Source organism: Phalacrocorax aristotelis, chromosome 8 (genome assembly GCF_949628215.1).
Source record: "Phalacrocorax aristotelis chromosome 8, bGulAri2.1, whole genome shotgun sequence".
Classification (NCBI taxonomy): Eukaryota; Metazoa; Chordata; class Aves; order Suliformes; family Phalacrocoracidae; genus Phalacrocorax; species Phalacrocorax aristotelis.
In genome coordinates, this window is record NC_134283.1 from 23,111,080 (window position 1) to 23,128,767 (window position 17,688).

Consider the following 17,688-nt stretch of genomic DNA (forward strand, 5'->3'; position numbering starts at 1 on the left):
TGCCTCTCCTGCACACCAGGTTGCTCTGCCCACCTGAGACTAGGCATGGTTTTGAAGGAGCCTTGGCTCCTTTTCCCCATATCACCTCAAGGAGAAGGTCGTCCCAGAAATGGCAGAACCCTCCTGGGAAAACCCAGCACCACCAAAAGTCCTTTTCTTTGGGGGTGTTACCACATCCTAGGAAAATTTATGCAGCCTGGGGCTGCCCAATCCACACAGAAGTCCAGAGGTTCTCAGCCTCTCCATCCTGCAGAAGTGCCATTCCCACGATGTGCTCCCTCATAGGGCTGGGTTTCCCCCACCCAAGGGGTACTGTGTCCAGTTGGGACTCCACTGGGAAGGGCTTGTCTGGGATTGCAGACCTGGACTGTGGTGCTACTGGTCCTCATATTCCAGCCTCAAGGCAGCTCTCAAGGACACTGCGTCCAGCACAAAGTACCCCCAAGAAGTCTGCAGCAAAGACACCATGCTTTGGGTGGAAGCATGGCAGAGACCAGGCAGACCAGGCACATTCAGCAGCCAGGGAAGACAGCAGGGCTTTAGGCTGGTTACATGTCCCCTGGGACCTTCCTCTGGCACAGAGCAGCCAAAGGCAAGGCAGGCAGACTGCAATAATGACAGGTTATTTTTTGCAGGGGCCAGCTCCAGGCCAGGGCAGAGACAGTCTCAGTGGGAGCATTGCAGCTGGGAGAAGACACATGTACTAATTGACTTGATTTATTAGCAATGTGAAGGCAGGGATGACAGGCTGCCCTGCACACCCAGTGGTGGAGTCCCAAGTAGATCCCTTGCAGACTAGAGAGGGCTGAGCATCCTGGTGCTCCAGGGCACCCGTAGAGTCTCCTGGCACTGTGGGGTACCTTGCAGGGACAGAGCTGTCACCAAGGAATAGCTTTACCTTCCCAGTTGAGCAGGGTCCCATTGTGTTTCTCAGAGAGGATTGGCAGTACAGACAGCAGCCCCCGCACGCTTGTGTCCACCGTCAGGTCAGCCTGCAATGGGCACAAGTGAGAATCAGGACTGAGACCCCACCATCATTTCCAGCCATCCACCAGCACCTGATCCACTCATGCGCATCAGCAGAAAGGGTGCTTCCGCCCACACTGAGAAGCAAGACATAGGAGGTGGGATGGGTCTATTACATGGGAAGATGGTTGGGTATCCGCATGCTCACTGATGCCTTGGTGGCGGTGGCTTGGGCTGGGAAGCCAGCTACAGGCTTAAACCAATAGGACATGTAAAAGATCCCTGCTGCAATCAGGATGCTATGTGCAGCCTTCTCAAAAATCCAGGGTTGCAGGGACCACCCCAAAACAGGGATCCTGCAGGATGAGTGGAGACCTCATGGACCTGCAGCTTTTTGAGGAAGGAGGCACAGGATGGGATGGTGCTGCTCCTCTCCTCCCTGCTCTGCTGGATTCAGGTTCTCTGCACATCTCCAGGCTGCCCAAAGCCTTTCACCCCCTGAACAGGCCTCCTGCTCACCATGGAAATGTGCTGATGCTATTTCCTGGGCAGCACCCACATGTTCTGCAGTGGCCCAGAGCAGATGCAGGCAACTTGCAGCCTGAGAGGCAACTCATTCTCACACGGATCCCTCCTCCCAAGAGCCATCCTGGCCCCCCCAGGCACCTCCTGTGCCACTGCAAGTTTGCAGGCCTGGGTCCCACCCTTGACCTGCTCAGCCAAAACCCACCTCCTGGCTGCCCATGTCAGTTTTCACCCAGCCGGGGTGAAGCGCCACGCAGAGGATCCCAGCTTCCCCATAAGTCAGAGCCTGGCATTTGGTAAGCATGTTGAGGGCAGCCTGGGGGAGGAAGGAAGCATCAGCTGTGGGCAGTAGAAAGCTCTATGCACCAGACTCCCCCACCCTAGCTGCCTCATGGCAAGGGAGAAAAAACAATGCCAGGTCTTCAAGAGATAATGTGTGTCCCCCCTAGATGGGCAGCAGCTGGGCATGGAGATGCCCAGGGAGCTCGGGCAGATCCTTAGTCTCCATACCTTGCTGCAGCGGTAGGAGATGACAGGCTTGAAGAAGGACTCAGGAGTTTTCTCAATGGACCCCATGACGGTGGAGATGTTGATGATGGCTGCCTTGTTGCAACTCAGTCCCTTTTCTGTGCTCTCCCGGGCAGCCTTCTTCAACAGGGGAAAGAATGCCTGGGGAGAAGCAACCGTGTGGGACTCCTGTGCCTCGAGCCAGCCCCACTTATGGCAACTGCAACCCAGCCTGCCTACCAGCAGGGAGGATGAGGAGGAACAGCAGGAAGCCAAGAGAGCCCAGGTGTTCTGCTGCAGTGACCCTGCCTGCTCCCAGTTGTGGGGCTACAGAGGGCTTGGGCTGGGAGCAGCCCCAGAAAACCTGGCAAAGCACTCAGAGATCTCTACTGTGACCACAGGCAGCCCGAGCTACCCTCAAGCTGGGCTAAATTGTCGCTCCATGGTGAGCTCCATACACAGAGCTTCATCCGTACCTGGGCCATCAGCATTGGCCCCACCGCATTCGTCTTGTATGTTCTTATCATCTCCTCAGCATCTACCGTCTCCAGCGATGCTGTTGGGGTATAGATGCCAGCATTGTTTATTAGCAGATTCAAGCCCATGCCATTCAGCTTCCCCTCCACGATCTTCGCTGCGTCAGTAATAGCTGAGGGATTCGCAACATCTGCAGTGGAAAGGAACAGGGTTTGAGAGCCATGCGGTCCACCCGGGGAGCCTGGGAGAAGAGGGAGGTTAAGATGCTGAGGAACAGCTATACATCTCGACCTGTGTGGCCTTCCATCCGTGGGCACCAGATGGTGCTGTGCAACCAGCTCAGAGCACCCCGGCACCCACAAGCCCCAACCCATCCCAAAACTGCCTCCTCCGCTATGCACAGGGTGCCCCACTACCAGAAGCTGAAGCACCCTGCCCTGGGGCAGCCCAAAGCCACTCTGGGGACAGCCCTATGGTGGCAAAGCTGCTGTGACTCTCATGCTGTGTCAGGCACCAGCAGCCACAGCCTCCTGTCAGTGGACAAAGTCTACGGCTGAGCAAGCTCTGGAGAACCCAGGGCAGTCTGTGGGGGGGCACAGTCCCCATGGGGGCTCTGCTGGGACCTTCTGTGGGATGGTTCTGCAAGGTCCTACACCTCCTGCCCAGGCTCTGGGCTGATTGTACCACATTTCCACAGGAGCTGTCTTCCTCCCGGAGCCCTCCTTATCTCTTGCCTGGGACTTGGGATCAAGGCAGCTCAGCTGCATAGCAGAGCAAGGACACTGTTACATAGCTGTGGGAACTGAAGGCCACCCAGGATGGGTCTCAAGACCCTCCTGGTCCTGCGGCCATGGGGCAAGGAGGCTCCAGGGAATGGGGTACTGGAGCTGAGACAGGTCTGGAGAAGCTGGGCTTTTGGCAGCAGGACTTGAAGCAGCTCTGAAGAACTGGATCCCTATGTAGAGCCTGAAGGCAGGGAGGGAGAGAAGGCGAAACAGAGCAAGTGTGGCCAGCAGCTACAAATTTACCAGCTCAGAGGCAGAGCACACCTACCCAGCTTCACAAGAATGACATTTGGGTGTTTGGATGCCAGATCTCTCAGCTCCTACAAAAAGAGACATGGAAACAATCAGTGCAAGGCAGAGGCAATGCCAAGCATCATCCTGGGGCACCAGCGACGGTCCAACCTGAGGGAAACATCTTCCAGACGTTACTCAGCGCTAGCAAATCACCAGACTGGGCACCTGCCTAGGTTCTCAGGCTTCTCCTAGGCTCCACAAAGCTATGTACATGCGCTCAGAGCATGACACAGCCACAGCTGCAAGATACTATGGCCACTCTCCCAAAGGGTCTACGTGCACAGCCCAGCCAGAGCCACCGCAAAGGATGAGTGCAAACTACTAAGGATCAGCTCACCCGGGAAAGAATGCAAACTGTCTGGGGATATGGCCAGAAATGTCTCCCAGAGACTGCTGGCAGTGAGATGGAGGAGGAATGGCTGTCAATGCCAACATCACTCTTGACATTTGGGGAAGTCACATCTGGATCCAAACAGACCAATCCCAGGATCCACTCTACTCTGGACAGGGTGTCTCAACCACTCAAGCGAAATGAAGCACTTTGCACATTTTTATTGATTATTTTCACCAAATGCAGAGGATTCAGAAGCCAAAAGGAATAAAAGCTACAACTCAACTTTACGGCCCCTAGCAGCTATTTGCCTTGAGCTTTCTTCAACTATAGCAGGTTTTAGATGACAGAAACCAAAACACCATACTTAATGTGTCCAAAACTATTACTTTTAGAACTAAAAACCTCTTACAAAGCAGCCCACAGAGAATGCTACAGGGAAAACATGAATTGGTGGCTTCTTGTGAAGGGACACTTCCCCTGGGACTCATCCTACCAACACGGAGCAGGAGAACTGCTGACACTGGCTGTGGTCCACCTTCCGTTGCCTCTGGGCTTCCCCACCAGGCCACATGTTCCCACATTCTTCCTGGGCACAGGAAATAATGGAAAACACACCTAAATGGTTTGTGATGGCCAAAAAATGTTTCTCCTCCCCTGTTTTGCCCAGCTGCTAGCCTCTACAGCCTCCCACAATCCCAGCAGTAAGTCCAGCCTCACCCACCCCAACACCTGATCCAGGCACAAAGGAGCAGGAGGAACGATGTGGCTCCTGCAGTGGCACCAGCCTGATGGAGAATCACTCTGTCCAGTCTCCTGTGGTCAAGGACTTCAGCAACAGCACCATGAAGACGCTGCCCTCACCCTACCACAGCTGGACAAGGCTTAGAGAAGCATCTTATGGTCGAGAGCGATTTGCGTGGTACACCTGGGGGAAACTGGCTCCAGTCCAGACCTGCAAAAAGTCCTCTGAGCTCATCATTGCCCAAATCCAGCAGGTTGTGAGGGGAAGAACAGGGCAAAACTCAAGAGACCTGAGCCAGCTTTGTCTCAGCCAGCAGCTGGGCACCTCAGGGCTAGCACCAGGGTGTATTCTCACTGTGCTGTGATTACTCCTGAACCAGAATAACACTGGCAACAAGTACATGAAGAGCATCTCAAGGACTTCCTAAGGCACGATCCCTGCACACAGCCAAGCTGCGAGAAGATGCAGCAAATAAACCAGTTGGAGGCAGGATCTATTAGAGAGCAAATATCTCCCCACTGGTATTTCAGTGGGTCACAGTAAGCAGAGGAAAACCAAAGCTTAGCCTAAGGAAAGCTGCAAGCACAGTCACGCTTTGCCCCTGTGATTTCCTGCTGGAGCAGCACATGTGAGTCTCTCCCGTTTTAGTGAAGTGGAAAGCAGGGGAAGAAGAATCCCGCGGCAGCCTTCAGGCTCCACCAGTTAACGAACGCCCAGATTTTGCAGGGACCAGTAACACATCGGAGAACTGGCCAGAGCACCATCGCTGCAATTCACACCAGCTCAGCCAGCCGCAACCACCGAGTCCAACCCTGCTCAGCCCTAACTCTGTGCAACCTGGCGCCGTGCCCGCAGCGAATGGGCAAAGGTCTGGCATGGGAGGGCCGGCTGGGGCGCAGCCAAGGCAGCCTCAGATAACCCAGCGGCATGGTTTTAGGGGTGGCGCGGCTTATTCTTCACCCGCTGCACAGCGGACCTTCGGAGGACTTTAACGCCAGGCAGGGCACAGCACAAACATGAAGCCCCCCGCGATTGCAGCCGGTGAAGTTAACCCAATGGGGAACTAGTCTCATCTGCCTCCGCCAAAGGGTGCTGCCGACACCCCCCAGCCTCCCGCCCCGCACTGACCTGGGCCCGCGGCCCCTCGGGGTCCCGGCAGGTAGCGAAGATCCAGGCGGGAGGTCGCGGTGCCCCCAGGAGCTGCTTCACCAGCTCCAGCCCGATACCGCGGTTGGAGCCGGTGAGCAGCACCGCCCGCGCCCGCACCGCCGCCATTGCCGCCCGCCCCGCGGGGCGGGACCTGCCCGGTACTGCCTCCCCGGCCCGGGGCGAGCCGCTTCAGCCCCCGGGTGTCTCGGCCTGCGTGTTTTTTGTTTTTTTTTCCTTTCTTCTTCCCATCTAATATTCAGTACGAACACACTAATAGCATCCCCATCCCGGGGACCCCAGCACCCCTGGGGGGAGGAGCAACAACTCTGGGAGTGATGCTCTAGGTTGGCAGACACACACACGAGAGGGGACCCCCATTTCTTCCCAAGGCTGGGGTGCAGGAGAGAAAGCTTACAGTATTTCTGGGGTGGTGCCTTCAGCACCTTTGGGACAGCAATGTGAGCTATATATCGTATCCCATCCCAGTCTTGACCCCATTTATCACGGATGTACCAAATCCTTCACAGATGCTCTTTATTTCCTGCCCAGAAATAAATGCACCTGATTTGGCTCTCTCCATGATGATCAGATGTGTTAGATTGGGTAAGTAGGCTGCAGTTTGGGGATGGAGGGGGTTGGGGGATTTTTCCTGTTGTTTTTGTTGATGGATGTTGCGTACCTGGTTCAACAGCTGGACCAAAGTTGTGGAAAGGAGTAAAGCAAGGGAAAGGTTTGGTGGTAGCAAGGTATGGGAAAATGGGTCACGAAGGGAAGGGAAACAGAAAGGAGACCATCAGCATCAGCTGGAGGACTGTGCCTGGAGGGGACCCACAAGTACCAGCTCTGCTGCCAGCCCCGAGGTGGGTGCTGATGTTTTATTTTCAATTATATGTGGAAAATCAGATGCACAAAGAACATTAAAATCCCATTACGGTGGGCACACAACCAGGAGCTCAACAGTGAAGCAATGACTGAGCAGTTCTGATTTATATAAGCTTCATTATTTCTGTTGTTTATTTTCATTCTTTTTGATAAGCAGTAGACAAAAATGCCTCTGATACTGATAAATCAGAAAATAAATAATGATACCATATCAATCTGGTGATAGCATCAGGTGATTTGTGCTAACTTTGTCCTGCTCTACTCCAGCTCAACTACTCGGCTGCACTTCTGCTCTCCAGTTTGCCTTGGTATATAAAAATGCTTTGAGAACTTTCTGGTTTTGAACAGTGATACAGAAATTGGATTTTACTAGGAATAAATCTTCGATTATGCCCATAAATACTAAGAAGCAGAAACCCTCCTTATAGCGTATATTTGAACTAAAGGTTCCATTCTCCTTTTCCTGCCTCATTCTGTGCTCAGGCCATTAATTAGGTGACCTGTCACCAGAAGTGCTGCTCCATCTGCTGAAAAGATTGGCCGATATGTAACAAATGAGGACAGAGGGGTACAAACCAACAGTCACAGTGAACCAGACTGAGGAATTGGGTTTTTGGCCACCTATTCCACATGGATCCTGCACACTGCAGGCAAATTAGGTTAACCAACTCTTCTAGGTGCTCGCTTCAAAGAGACCCAGAAATGGGGATCCACTTCCCTGGGATTCCTGAGATCCCGGGGGATCAACAGTTATATCGGCTGTGTAGAAAAGAGTTAATGTTCAGCCACAGCTGAAGTCAGTAGGAGCCTGTTCTGAATGTAAATGTGAACTGTGAAAAAAGGCAAGCTCTAAGCATGTGTAATTGGATACTTCCCAATGTGGACATTGCTTGACCCACTTTTATGCTTCAGTTCCCCATGTACAAAACAGGGGATTATAAAGTTTTTTGAAAACCTTGTTAGTCAAATTTTGTGAGTCTTCCAGAAGGTAATAAAGAGAAATGCAACAAAAAACCGAAAAGCTCACCCAAGTGCTTTAGTTTCTCTACAACAAACAGGCCTTGGTAACTTCCTCCTGCCTGGTAAAGGCCCATTCTGACATTACCGAATTTTGGAGTGCTTGAGTGTAAAAATACGAGCATTTTCCACTTGTTTGCTGCCTAACCTTGGTGGGTACTGGGGTCCTGCAGACACAGCTTTGGTGTCTCTAAAAACTTCTTGCTGCGCACTATGAGAGCCACCTTTCCATGCAGCAGCCCCTGGTATGGTCCTCCTGAACCTCTCAGCTAATGTCCCACCCTGCTGAATCCCTTAGAAACAGGACATGAAGCTGAGATGTTCCCTACAGAGGAACAAGTCTTAGGTGCAGCCATATGACTTTTCCCCATATCTCATATTGATGTGTTCCTTAGGGTGTCTGTCAAATGTCTAGGTCCTACCAGCTGAGAGGCTGGGCTCTCATCACAGAGCAGCAGTTTTAGGAGGAGGGTCATATATTTTGGCTTTAGTAAAAAAGATGGACTGGAAAGAAGTTGGTTTTTTCCCAGCACTGTGTCCACCCATCAGGTGACAAAGTGCTCTTTTTAGCCTTGCCTCCTTCTCTCACTCCAACATGTGGATGTCAAACCAAACCACTCACAAGCTGGTCACTTATCCTGTGCCTTAGTGTTTATGGGATGAGGCATATCTCCACGTCATGCGAAAGCCCATTCTCAGGCATCCCCATTAACAAATTTAATAGCGGGAGAACAAATTTGTCCTGCATGGTGGTTCTGAGGTGTCTCTTCAGGGCATCGTGACAAAGAAGGAAGAATAACCCAGCCAACTGTCCTCAGAGCGTGGCTGAAAAGAGGCCAGTGGTGATCTGCCATGTTCCTGTGGGCCCTGGCAATAGGGCTCAAGTGAGGTTGCATAGAGAGTTTGTACATTTTAAATCCTCTTCTGGGAAAGATACACTTGGAAGAAATCCCCTTTGCTGAGGTCTCTGCAAGGGTTCGAGGCTCTGCAGTTGCAGTGGGTTCTGCTGTTATCCTTGATACCACTCAATCCTGGGTGATAGACCAGATATCAGTCGTGTCCAGGAGCCTTCTCAGGTTGCGTGAGGGCAGTCCAGCAGGGAACATGGTTGTGTGGCATTTACAAGCCAAGGGCAGAGTAAATAGCACCCAAACCACCTTTGCTTTTATTTCTCCATCCTTGCAATGAGAAGTCAGTTCCTGTGAAACCAGTGTGCAGTGACCTAGCTGGAGCTTGTTGTACATCTCTCAGCATTAGAGAGATGCTAATAGACAAAGACTATGCAGGGTAGCCTCTGCGTCAGTGTTTTCTCCATGTACCTTTCCTGACAGTCCGAAACCAGGACCCGTACAGTCCAGTACCTTACAGAAATTCCATGGTCATTGAGCCACTGTCTGTCTTTGGGCAACTGAATCAAGCTCATGGTCTCTGAAACTCAGTCCAAGTCAGTTGTGCTATGTCTATACTTGGACTGTGAAAAGCACATTGGCCAACATTTTTTAAACTGTCAGGTTGGAAGGGGAAGCAAGAGACTTGGTTGTTTTTCCTTCCCTCTCATCCCACTGTCTGATCAGCAGTGTAGTGGGGCCTGAACAGGCTTCCACCACCAGCTTAGCTGTGATGGGGATGGCTGTTCTGGGCAGGGGGCAGCTGTATCTCTCGGCCCTGCCCAAGTCCAGCAGCACTGAAGGAAAATTGGATCCTCTGTGCTCTCTTCCACAAGCAGAGAGTCCCCCCATCCTGTGCCACCCATTTGTTCATGGGTCTGGTGCATGAATGTGGGGAGTGGAGGTATTTTCTGCATTCTCTTGGCATTATGTTTCACTCCCATCAGCACTAATCATCCAGCCCACCTTCCATCTAAGCCTCTATGCCTGCTATTTCCAATAGGCTGGTTTAAGGCCTTCAGAAATGCTTTGCTTAGAAGAAACCCCTGGCTCAGGGGCTTTGGTGGTGTTGTCTGAAAAGCATATTTGTCGCCGGGTGTGCAATGAGTCAATAATCACACTCAGGAGATACGTTGATTATTTATTTCAGGGTTGCACAAGCCTGGGTGCTCGGTGGTTTCCCACAAATCAAGCACACCAGATCAAAATCGCAGCATATATTTATACAGTTAAATGTGTTAGTTACATGTAATATTCATGTCCACCAGCTGGTCATTGGGTAGTTTCTTTCTTGCTTCATCTTAAAGGTACAGCTCCTTTTAAATTTACTACTCACACTCAGAGGGCAAGGAGCTTTATTTAAGTAGTGGGCTTTCTTGCCTGTGGTTGTGGTTTTTAGTATTATAATAAGGATAGTTCACCCAAAGGGCACTTAGTTCTTACCAAGTTGGCAATGTACATAAGACACCCTGATTAGTCATTCTCCTTAAAGTCTAATTGCCCACGGATGTCTTTGGTTAAAGGATACTTACTTCACCTGAGGTGGGAGCTTTCCCTTTTGTCAGTCTCTCAGTCCTCCTCCCACAATACTGAATGTCTGTTCTTCCAATTAAAGATAGTTTAGTGTCTTTTGGTTCTAACACATACAAAGAATATCTTGGCCAAATATAATGTTAGCTAAGTTTCTTCAACAGTGGGATTCTCTGGGATTTGGACCAGAGAACCAAACAACCATAAGCTTGGAAATGAAGGAATGTCTTCACTCCCTGTGTGAGGTAGCCACAAGTGGCCTATGGTTCCCCATAGGTTCATCTGGATCTTAAGAAACCCAGCAGTTCCTGTAGCTGTCCTTTGCACTGGGCAGAGGCTACTTGGAAACCTACCCCAACCTTGGTTTCTTCTCATGTTCAGACTATGCCAGGGTCCTGAGCACTTCTTTCCCTGGTGCCAGCAGTTTGAGTTCCTGGGCTCAAGGCCAGCTCTGATATAATGCAGGTGTAACCTGGATTGGTCCGTTGGGAAATGACAAAGCTATGAAAAAAGGCCATGAGAAGCCTTGCTGGGGGCATCCTCACTTTGCTTGGGACCTGCATTTAAGTGCAGGCTCTCACCCTTATTTGCTGCATGATCTCTTCACAATGGGTGTCACTAGTTTTCTTCAGCCAAGACGAAAATGAATCAGGGAGGGTGGACATGACCTGCCCAGCTTCAGAGAGTTACAAGGTTGGGTAGGTCTCACCCCACCACTCAATTAGTGGTTCATTTAACACTATCTATTGAGTCTTCAACGAGTGACTAATATGTGATTACATGGCACAAAACAGCTCTGAATACACCATGGAGCAAGTAGGCTTGATAAATAGTAACAAGTTTATTCTCACTTACATGGTAGATTAAATGTACTGAAGATAATTGTGCCATGCACCCTTCCCCTGGCTAGCGAAGAAAAGCCTATTTCTCAGTACTTCTGTAAGCAACACTGTCATTACCCTTTGTGCAAACATCTAGGTGAATGTGAGGACACCTGAGCTTTCAGCAACTGGTAGTGGAGGCGGTGTGTGACTGCGTCTTGGAAAACTGTCTCTTACTCTTTCTAACTTGGTGAGATGGAAAGCTCTGCAGGATAGTTTTGATGGACTCCCTCTAGCTTGGTGACATGGAAAGCATGTGAAACATGGTTGTCTGAGATTTTATGGGAGAGGGGCATACAGAAAAACCTTAATGCTCATCTTAAGGTTTAGATCATGCAGAAAATTTCAGAGCGAATGAACCATTTGAATCCCTTCTTGGGAGCTGGTCTGAGGTCCCTTGGGAACAACAGCAGCACTTTTTGAGAGGCTGGGTGGTCAGCCAGGCAAGGCCGGTTGTTTTCTTCACTGCCTCTTCGCACCAGGTTGGACTCTGACTCCTGGAGAAGTGGCACTTGTTTAAACTCTAATGATCAGCAATGCAGCATGGGGCCCCAGAGCAAAGTCAACATTATAAAGTTATTACTCCAAAACAGTGGAAGGCTACAAAAATGTGATGGCTCAGCAAAAGCAGGAGATTTAAAGGTTAATTTTTTGTTTCTGATGCTGTCTGGTTCTGAAGCATTGTGGAGGTTTCTAACAGACTGTGGGTGATGGCCTCATCTTCCACCTAGAAGAAGAAAACCATGGAAGTCTGTTTGGAGGAGCAGAGCTCTCGTGCAAATGGCATGTATCAGCAAGTATAGCTGTGGTCTGTGGACATTAAAAAGAGAAAATATAGAAAAGACCTATCAGAGCCAGAAAGCCAGTCCTGCACTCTGGGAGGTGTGCTGAGGCGGGGAGAATTTTCAGGGTCTTCAATGAGAGATCAGTCTGAGACAGCTGGAAGACCCAGGGTTTTGTACCATTGATATGCAGCAAGAATTTGTTAGACAAAACCAGTCTCAGCCCAATGTGGAGAATCAGAAATGCAGAAGAAGGTCTGACTGGCCTCAGGAAAGAAAATGGGAAAAAAGCTTTAAACAAGTGGAGCTTAAGGAGAGACTGAGACTTCATGGGGTTGAGGAAGGGTGAAGAGGGAAGATCTGTGGTCAGCTCCCAAATACAAGCTGCAGATGCATGAGAGGGCAGGAGCTGATTGCTGCTGTCATGTTCTTGCAGAGGAATATCTTACCTAGAAGCTGGACAGCACAGCACTAGATGGTCATCGAAGCAATAACAGTTCATGGAATGCTGGTGCAGAAAGAACCGTCAGGCCACAAAAAGAGGCATTGCTATGAAAGAAAAGCTACAGGCCGTAGCAGAGAGAGGGGTAAAACTCCAGTCTAGGTTCTCATGAGGTTGTCTTACTAAGTGAATGAAATGTGTGAGTGCTTAACATGCCGATATTATACCTGTATGCAAAGTCTTATGAATAATAGCAGAGAAACTAAACAAATACATTAGCAGGGAACATTTTCCACAAGGTCCAGAAGGGGAAACACTGGCTATCACTTGCCAACAAAGACTATTTTTTTGTTTCCCATGCCAGAAAGCACAGTATGTTTGTGTGCATTTCTGTCACGTGCTCTGGGCTTTATCTCAGGATTTACACCAAGCAAACAAAATGGTAAATTTTACTCAGAGGATGTGAAACCAAATGAACATCTTCTGACAAAGGTTGCTACGGAAGGAGAGAAAAGTCTGGGGCTGTCACCACTCTGCAGCTTCCAGGGTACAGGGGGAATTACAAAGCCCCTTAGAGCTGGAGAGAGACGTGCATGCCAGGCCCAGCTGGCAGAGCAGGCATATCAAAGGGATTTAGTATCTCACACTAAGATGCTGTGGTGGGATGTGCAAAATTCAATTCTCTCTCATACAGATGTATGGTGATGATATTTCAATGCTAGGAACCTAGCAAAAACAAATCAGAGAATTTTTCCCCTGTGATTTGTGGCATGCCTCTACTTGCAGAAAATCTCCTTGAAACACTGCCATTTGGTAAACAGGCTTTGGAAAAGGAGCGTGCTTTGTATACATGCAATTAATTTTTAACATATCTGGTAAAGAACTGATTGCTATTGATAAGAATACTTGAAAGTGTGATGTCCAGGTCTAGATGTGGTCTGTGCTGTTTTGATAAAAACCACTCACCTGTCTTGTGCTGGATTAATGTGTACTGTGACTGCCCGAGCCAGTGCCTGGGGGAGAGAAGGCAGGCTAGGGATGGAAGGCTTGATCTCTTGTGCAGCTGGACCATGCCACCTCAGCCACAGAAGAGGCATGGTGGACACCGCCACCATAATGGGGCTTCATCCCTACTTTGGGTGGGGCTGGTGGCAGCATCCTCCCCTCCCCGTTGCACCTAGAGGGACCCGTGGGTCAGGCCCCTGATAGAGCCCTCGAGTCAGCTGCCCAAATATGAGATGGGGAGGTGAGTGAGGGCAGGACTGCCTGTTTTGGTGGCACCATGGTGACCATGCGACTAGCCTGAGGTGCAGAGGGTTCCCTGGGACCATACTTTGACACATCCATACTTTAGAGGAGTTTTGTTTGGGGGGAAAGTGAATGCAGCAGCAATAGGTGGGTGAGGATGCTGCAGACTCAGAGCAGGACCGAGTCAGAAACAAGTGTAGGACTGAGGATGCAGAGCTGGACCAGCAAATGGGCATCTTTACCCCAGGCTGCATTTCCCCTGGCTGGGTTTGAGGGGGGTGCCCTGGGCAGGATCGTCCCAGGGCTGCAGGGAGGACCTGTCTGCCCCACGGCATCTGCCAGCTGAGCCCCAGAAAGCAGACAGGAGTGGGGAGGAGGAAAGCAGCTGCTGCTGGTGTACGAGGGTTCACTTGGCACTGCAACTGGGAGGAAGTGGCTCTGGTTAACGCTACTGCAGAGACATCCCAGGGGAGAAGGTGACATGTCAGCAGTGTCACTGTCTCCGTTGCTGACCAGCAGCCCATGCAATGGCTCTGGGACCCAGCACTTGAAAGCAAGGGGGTTACCAAGAGGTTTCTGGGGATGTCTTCATTTGCAGTGGAGTGGGAACACATGACGTGCACACGCACCTGTCACAACTCTGCAAATCTGTAATGCTTCACTTGAGGTACTGGGCAGCACTGGGCTTCACTAGTGCTAGTGCAGGACTGTCCATCGCCTATGGCCGATGTGGACCATGAGGCTTTGACCAAGGCATTTCTCTTTGCAGGAGAATGTCCCAGGCACCTGAGTCATCCGTGCCTTCTGGGCAGAGTGACCACTCAACTTAGGACTGCACTCAGGTGTAACTGAGCTGTGGGGCATCCCACACCCCTCCCACATGCTGATCCCTCCCTCCTCACCCACAACAGCTTCTCCTGGCCAGGCTGGCCAGAGCTTCTGGATTATGGGGTCAGGTTTCCCAAGGTCAGCTGAGTTTATCTGAAAAAGCGAAGTGATTTTTGCCCACTGGTAGCGAGGGCTGGTTCCCAGCCAGGAACTGTGTCCCAGAGAGTTCAATGAGCTGGAGAGGTTGTACCTGGAGCCAAGCGTGTGCGCAAACCCTGAGTGGGTGGGGTGGCTGTGGAACATGCTATATAGAAGCATTAGGGAGCTGAGCAAACAATGTAAGCTGGAGCAAAGGGACGAAAAGTGATATGGGAAAGCTTCATGTCCGCTCCGTTCTGGTGACTGGGGCCAACTGGGGAATTGACATGGGGCTTGTCCAGCAGTTTCTGGGGATGCCAAATCCACTGAAGTGAGTCTTTGCAGCTTGTTGGGATCCTAAGGGACAGCGAGCACAGGTTAGGCTGGGCTGGGACCTAATGGTTTGTGCTGGGGGATGGGAGCACTCGGTGCCAGGGCAGCAGATTGGTGTAGGGAGAAGGTTTGCAAAGGGCTCAAGCTGCAGTGGAGTACCCATGGCACAGGGCAGCTGGGTTGGGATGGCTGTGGGACCAGATGTCTGTGGGATGTGCCAGAGGGGACAGGGCTTCCTGGGGACAAAAGTGGCATCTTGCTGCTCCCCATCTCCTCAAGGGCTTGATGCAAAGTGCTTGTGTCTGCTACAGCAGGGTGGGGCATGAAGCAGTGGCATGTGGTGCGTGCGGGAGGCATGGAGCCACACTGATGGGAGCAGGGCAGTCAGAGCAGGATGCTGGCTGAGAGGTGCTGCAGGGACAGAGCCAGAGCAACATGGGCTTTGCCTGGGAAAGACAGAGTCTTTGCACAGCCCCTCTTGCCTCTCTGTGTCCACGCTGTCCCCTTTCTTGCAGGGGTTACAGAATTTGGCTTTCAAGCACCTCAACCTGGTCATTATCCTGCTCAGTAGGTGCCCCAAGGTGGGGTTCCTTTGCCCATTTCCTTCTCTGCCCAGCACCATGGTCCCCCACAGCCCTGGCATGTGCCTGGGTGCTGCACACACTCTGGGAACCCAGTGCCTGGAGGGAGCTGTGCCGATGGGCTGGTGCCTTTGGGGACACAGGGTGCTGCTATCCCTGGGGGACAGAGGGGGGTCCGAGCCACCACAAGGATGTGGGCCCTGACCTCCCCTGTGCCGGCTCTACAGAAGTCACTGACCCCACCAGCATTAAGGCTGCTGCAGCCAGAGTTGGGGAGCATCTGGGGGGCTTGGGGCTGAGCCTTCTCATCAACAGTGCTGGAATTGTAATGCCAAACTCACTTGATAATAAGATGCTGGAGAACATGACCCAGATTCACACTGCCAACACAATTGGGCCCCTGCTGCTGAGTCAGGTGAGATCCTCACCCGCAGCACAGCTCTGGGGAGCATCCCTTCCTGGTGGCCCTGGCTCCCTGATCTGGGCCATTCTGAGGGGCACAAAGGACCAGCAGGAGAAGGTCCAGCTCTGCTTTGGTGCCTGATGGGCTCTAGACTGACAGGAAGCTCATGGTGCTGTGGGCTGGAGCTCAGGAGCTGGATCCTGGTAGGCTGGGCCAGTGGGAAGAGGAGGGAGGATGCTCCTGTGCTGGTGCTATCATTGCCCACTGTGGAAGGAGCTGGTCCTCTCCCCTGTGCCAGCACCATGCACACCCCTATCTCCTCTCCTCTCTTATCCTTGCAGACCTTCCTGTCCTTGCTGAAGAAGGCTGCCCAGGAGAGCCTGGCCTGATCTCAGCACTGAGCTGCAGCAAGGCAGCCATCATCAACATGTCCAGCTCTGCGGGCTCCATTGAGGAAGTCTATTTATGAGATTATGGACAAGTTGTCTCCTACCGCTGCTGCAAGGCACTGCCACACTGTGCTGGGCGTGAACCCATATATTTTCCTCTCCAAATGGTCTCACATGCTTTCCAACCTCCCCCTTAGTCCCTGCACCTCTCAGCACTGTGGTGGAGCTCCCATCAGTCACTGGGTCCCTCTGATGGCACATTCCTGTTCCTGGTCCCAGATCCCACCTCAGAAGGACGTGCTGGGATGGGCCCTTGGCTGGGTGTCTGCACGGGGATAGTGCAGCAGCACTGTGTGCCCCAGAGAGCTGGCTCCACCTGCCCTTCCCTGGTCTGTCTGCAGAGTCTGCATGTGTCCTCTTGCAGATGCCCTTTGCCTCCCACTGCCATCCCCGCCCTGTCTCCCCATAGGCTGCTTTGAACATGCTGACCAAGTGACAGTCCCTGGGGTACCAGGAACATGGCATCCTCTGCACTGCTCTCCACCTTGGCTGTGTGCCCACCAACGTGGGATGTGTAGGATCAGATAAGGTGAGAGAGCTTTTGGCCAAGAGGAAGAGGATATATAAAGAGCAAGAACTTCTTCACTTAGGAATGCAGAGCTTCTTGTGGGTTGACCAGTCCCAGACATGCTGGGCTCTGGAAGAGCTCTTTGGCAGATGCTCTGGGCTAGAGGCACGTAAGGGAAGGAGATGAGAGATGGGGAAATCTTCTTGCCCTGTGCTCGCCTCTCCTCACACCAGAAAGCCCCAAGCCCTGAGCAATGATCTGCTCCAGGGCAGACCTTAGCCAGGCCTTGGGCACCTGACTGTGTTTATCCCTCTGCCCACACATCCCCCTGTGATGGTGGATGCCAGTGTGTGACGGATGCTGAACGTGCTCTCCTCCCTCTCCGAGAAGGACACTGGCACCTTCCTGGGTTGGGAAGGGAAGGTTGTGCCATGGTGAGACACCAGCCCAGGATGCCTGCAGCAGGTCCCTTTGCTGCTGCACTGAGTTGTGCCTGTGTCTTAATAAATGTGTCTTTAATAATAAGTAGCACTATTTGAACCTTCTTCTTGGTCTCCTTTTAACTATCATTTTGAGAGTCTTCACTAATGCTTTGAGAGAACTTCTCAGAGTTATTTCCACGTATAATTGAGCTAGGTTTGTCTGAATGTCTGATCTCCTCTGACTGGAGGCCTGGTGTCAACCTGGTAGGGCTTTGTCCATGGGTACAGAGGGGCTCATCCCACAGCTCTCCTTCTGAATGTCCGCACAACTTTCTCATGCATCAGTCACTCCTCCCAATGAGGCGTTCCTGGTTTGTAAGTACAAGGTCCAGCAGAGCACTGCTCCTTGTTGGCTCTTCTATCACATATGTCAGGAAGCTGTCACTGATGCTTTCTGGGAACTTCCTGGCTTGCTTATGCCCTGCTGCATTGCCCCTCCAGCAGATATCAGGGTGGTTAAAATCCCCCAGGAAGATCAGGACCTGCAAACATGAGGCTACTTCTGTTTGCAGAAGGCC

The 17,688-nt window shown here is 51.6% G+C and overlaps 1 protein-coding gene, 1 long non-coding RNA gene and 1 pseudogene across 3 annotated transcripts; 2 read left to right on the forward strand and 1 right to left on the reverse strand.

Moving 5' to 3' along the window:
- Positions 1–699: 699 nt before the first annotated feature.
- Positions 700–5,936, reverse strand: LOC142061173 (C-signal-like). Of its 2 annotated transcripts, XM_075101891.1 has the most exons (6): positions 5,759–5,932; positions 3,529–3,580; positions 2,475–2,665; positions 2,002–2,160; positions 1,697–1,807; positions 700–992 (listed from the first exon to the last, which is right to left on the reverse strand). In XM_075101891.1, exons 1-6 carry the CDS (start codon positions 5,903–5,905, stop codon positions 879–881), a joined length of 774 nt encoding a protein of 257 aa, XP_074957992.1. In that variant the 5' UTR covers positions 5,906–5,932; the 3' UTR covers positions 700–878. The 2 variants fall into 2 exon arrangements, with proteins under 2 accessions (XP_074957992.1, XP_074957993.1); XM_075101892.1 differs by lacking the exon at positions 2,002–2,160 and having other exon boundaries at positions 5,759–5,936.
- Positions 5,937–6,048: 112 nt separating this feature from the next.
- On the forward strand, positions 6,049–7,644 carry LOC142061175 (uncharacterized). Its single transcript, XR_012662070.1, has 3 exons — positions 6,049–6,382; positions 6,471–6,639; positions 7,145–7,644. It is a non-coding gene; the product is annotated as an uncharacterized LOC142061175 (long non-coding RNA).
- A 6,657-nt stretch (positions 7,645–14,301) lies between these two features.
- On the forward strand, positions 14,302–17,233 carry LOC142061174 (C-signal-like; annotated as a pseudogene).
- The last annotated feature ends 455 nt before the right edge of the window (positions 17,234–17,688 follow it).

What these genes read in the sequence shown, in the direction of transcription:
- LOC142061173 (XM_075101891.1), bottom strand. Translation starts at nt 5,905, where the DNA reads ATGGCGGCGGTGCGGGCGCGGGCGGTGCTGCTCACCGGCTCCAACCGC. An exon ending in TGTCATTCTTGTGAAGCTGG is followed by an intron (nt 2,666 to 3,528) that starts GTAGGTGTGCTC and finishes TTTCCACTGCAG; the next exon opens with ATGTTGCGAATCCCTCAGCT. An exon ending in GGCCAATGCTGATGGCCCAG is followed by an intron (nt 2,161 to 2,474) that starts GTACGGATGAAG and finishes GCTTCTCCCCAG; the next exon opens with GCATTCTTTCCCCTGTTGAA.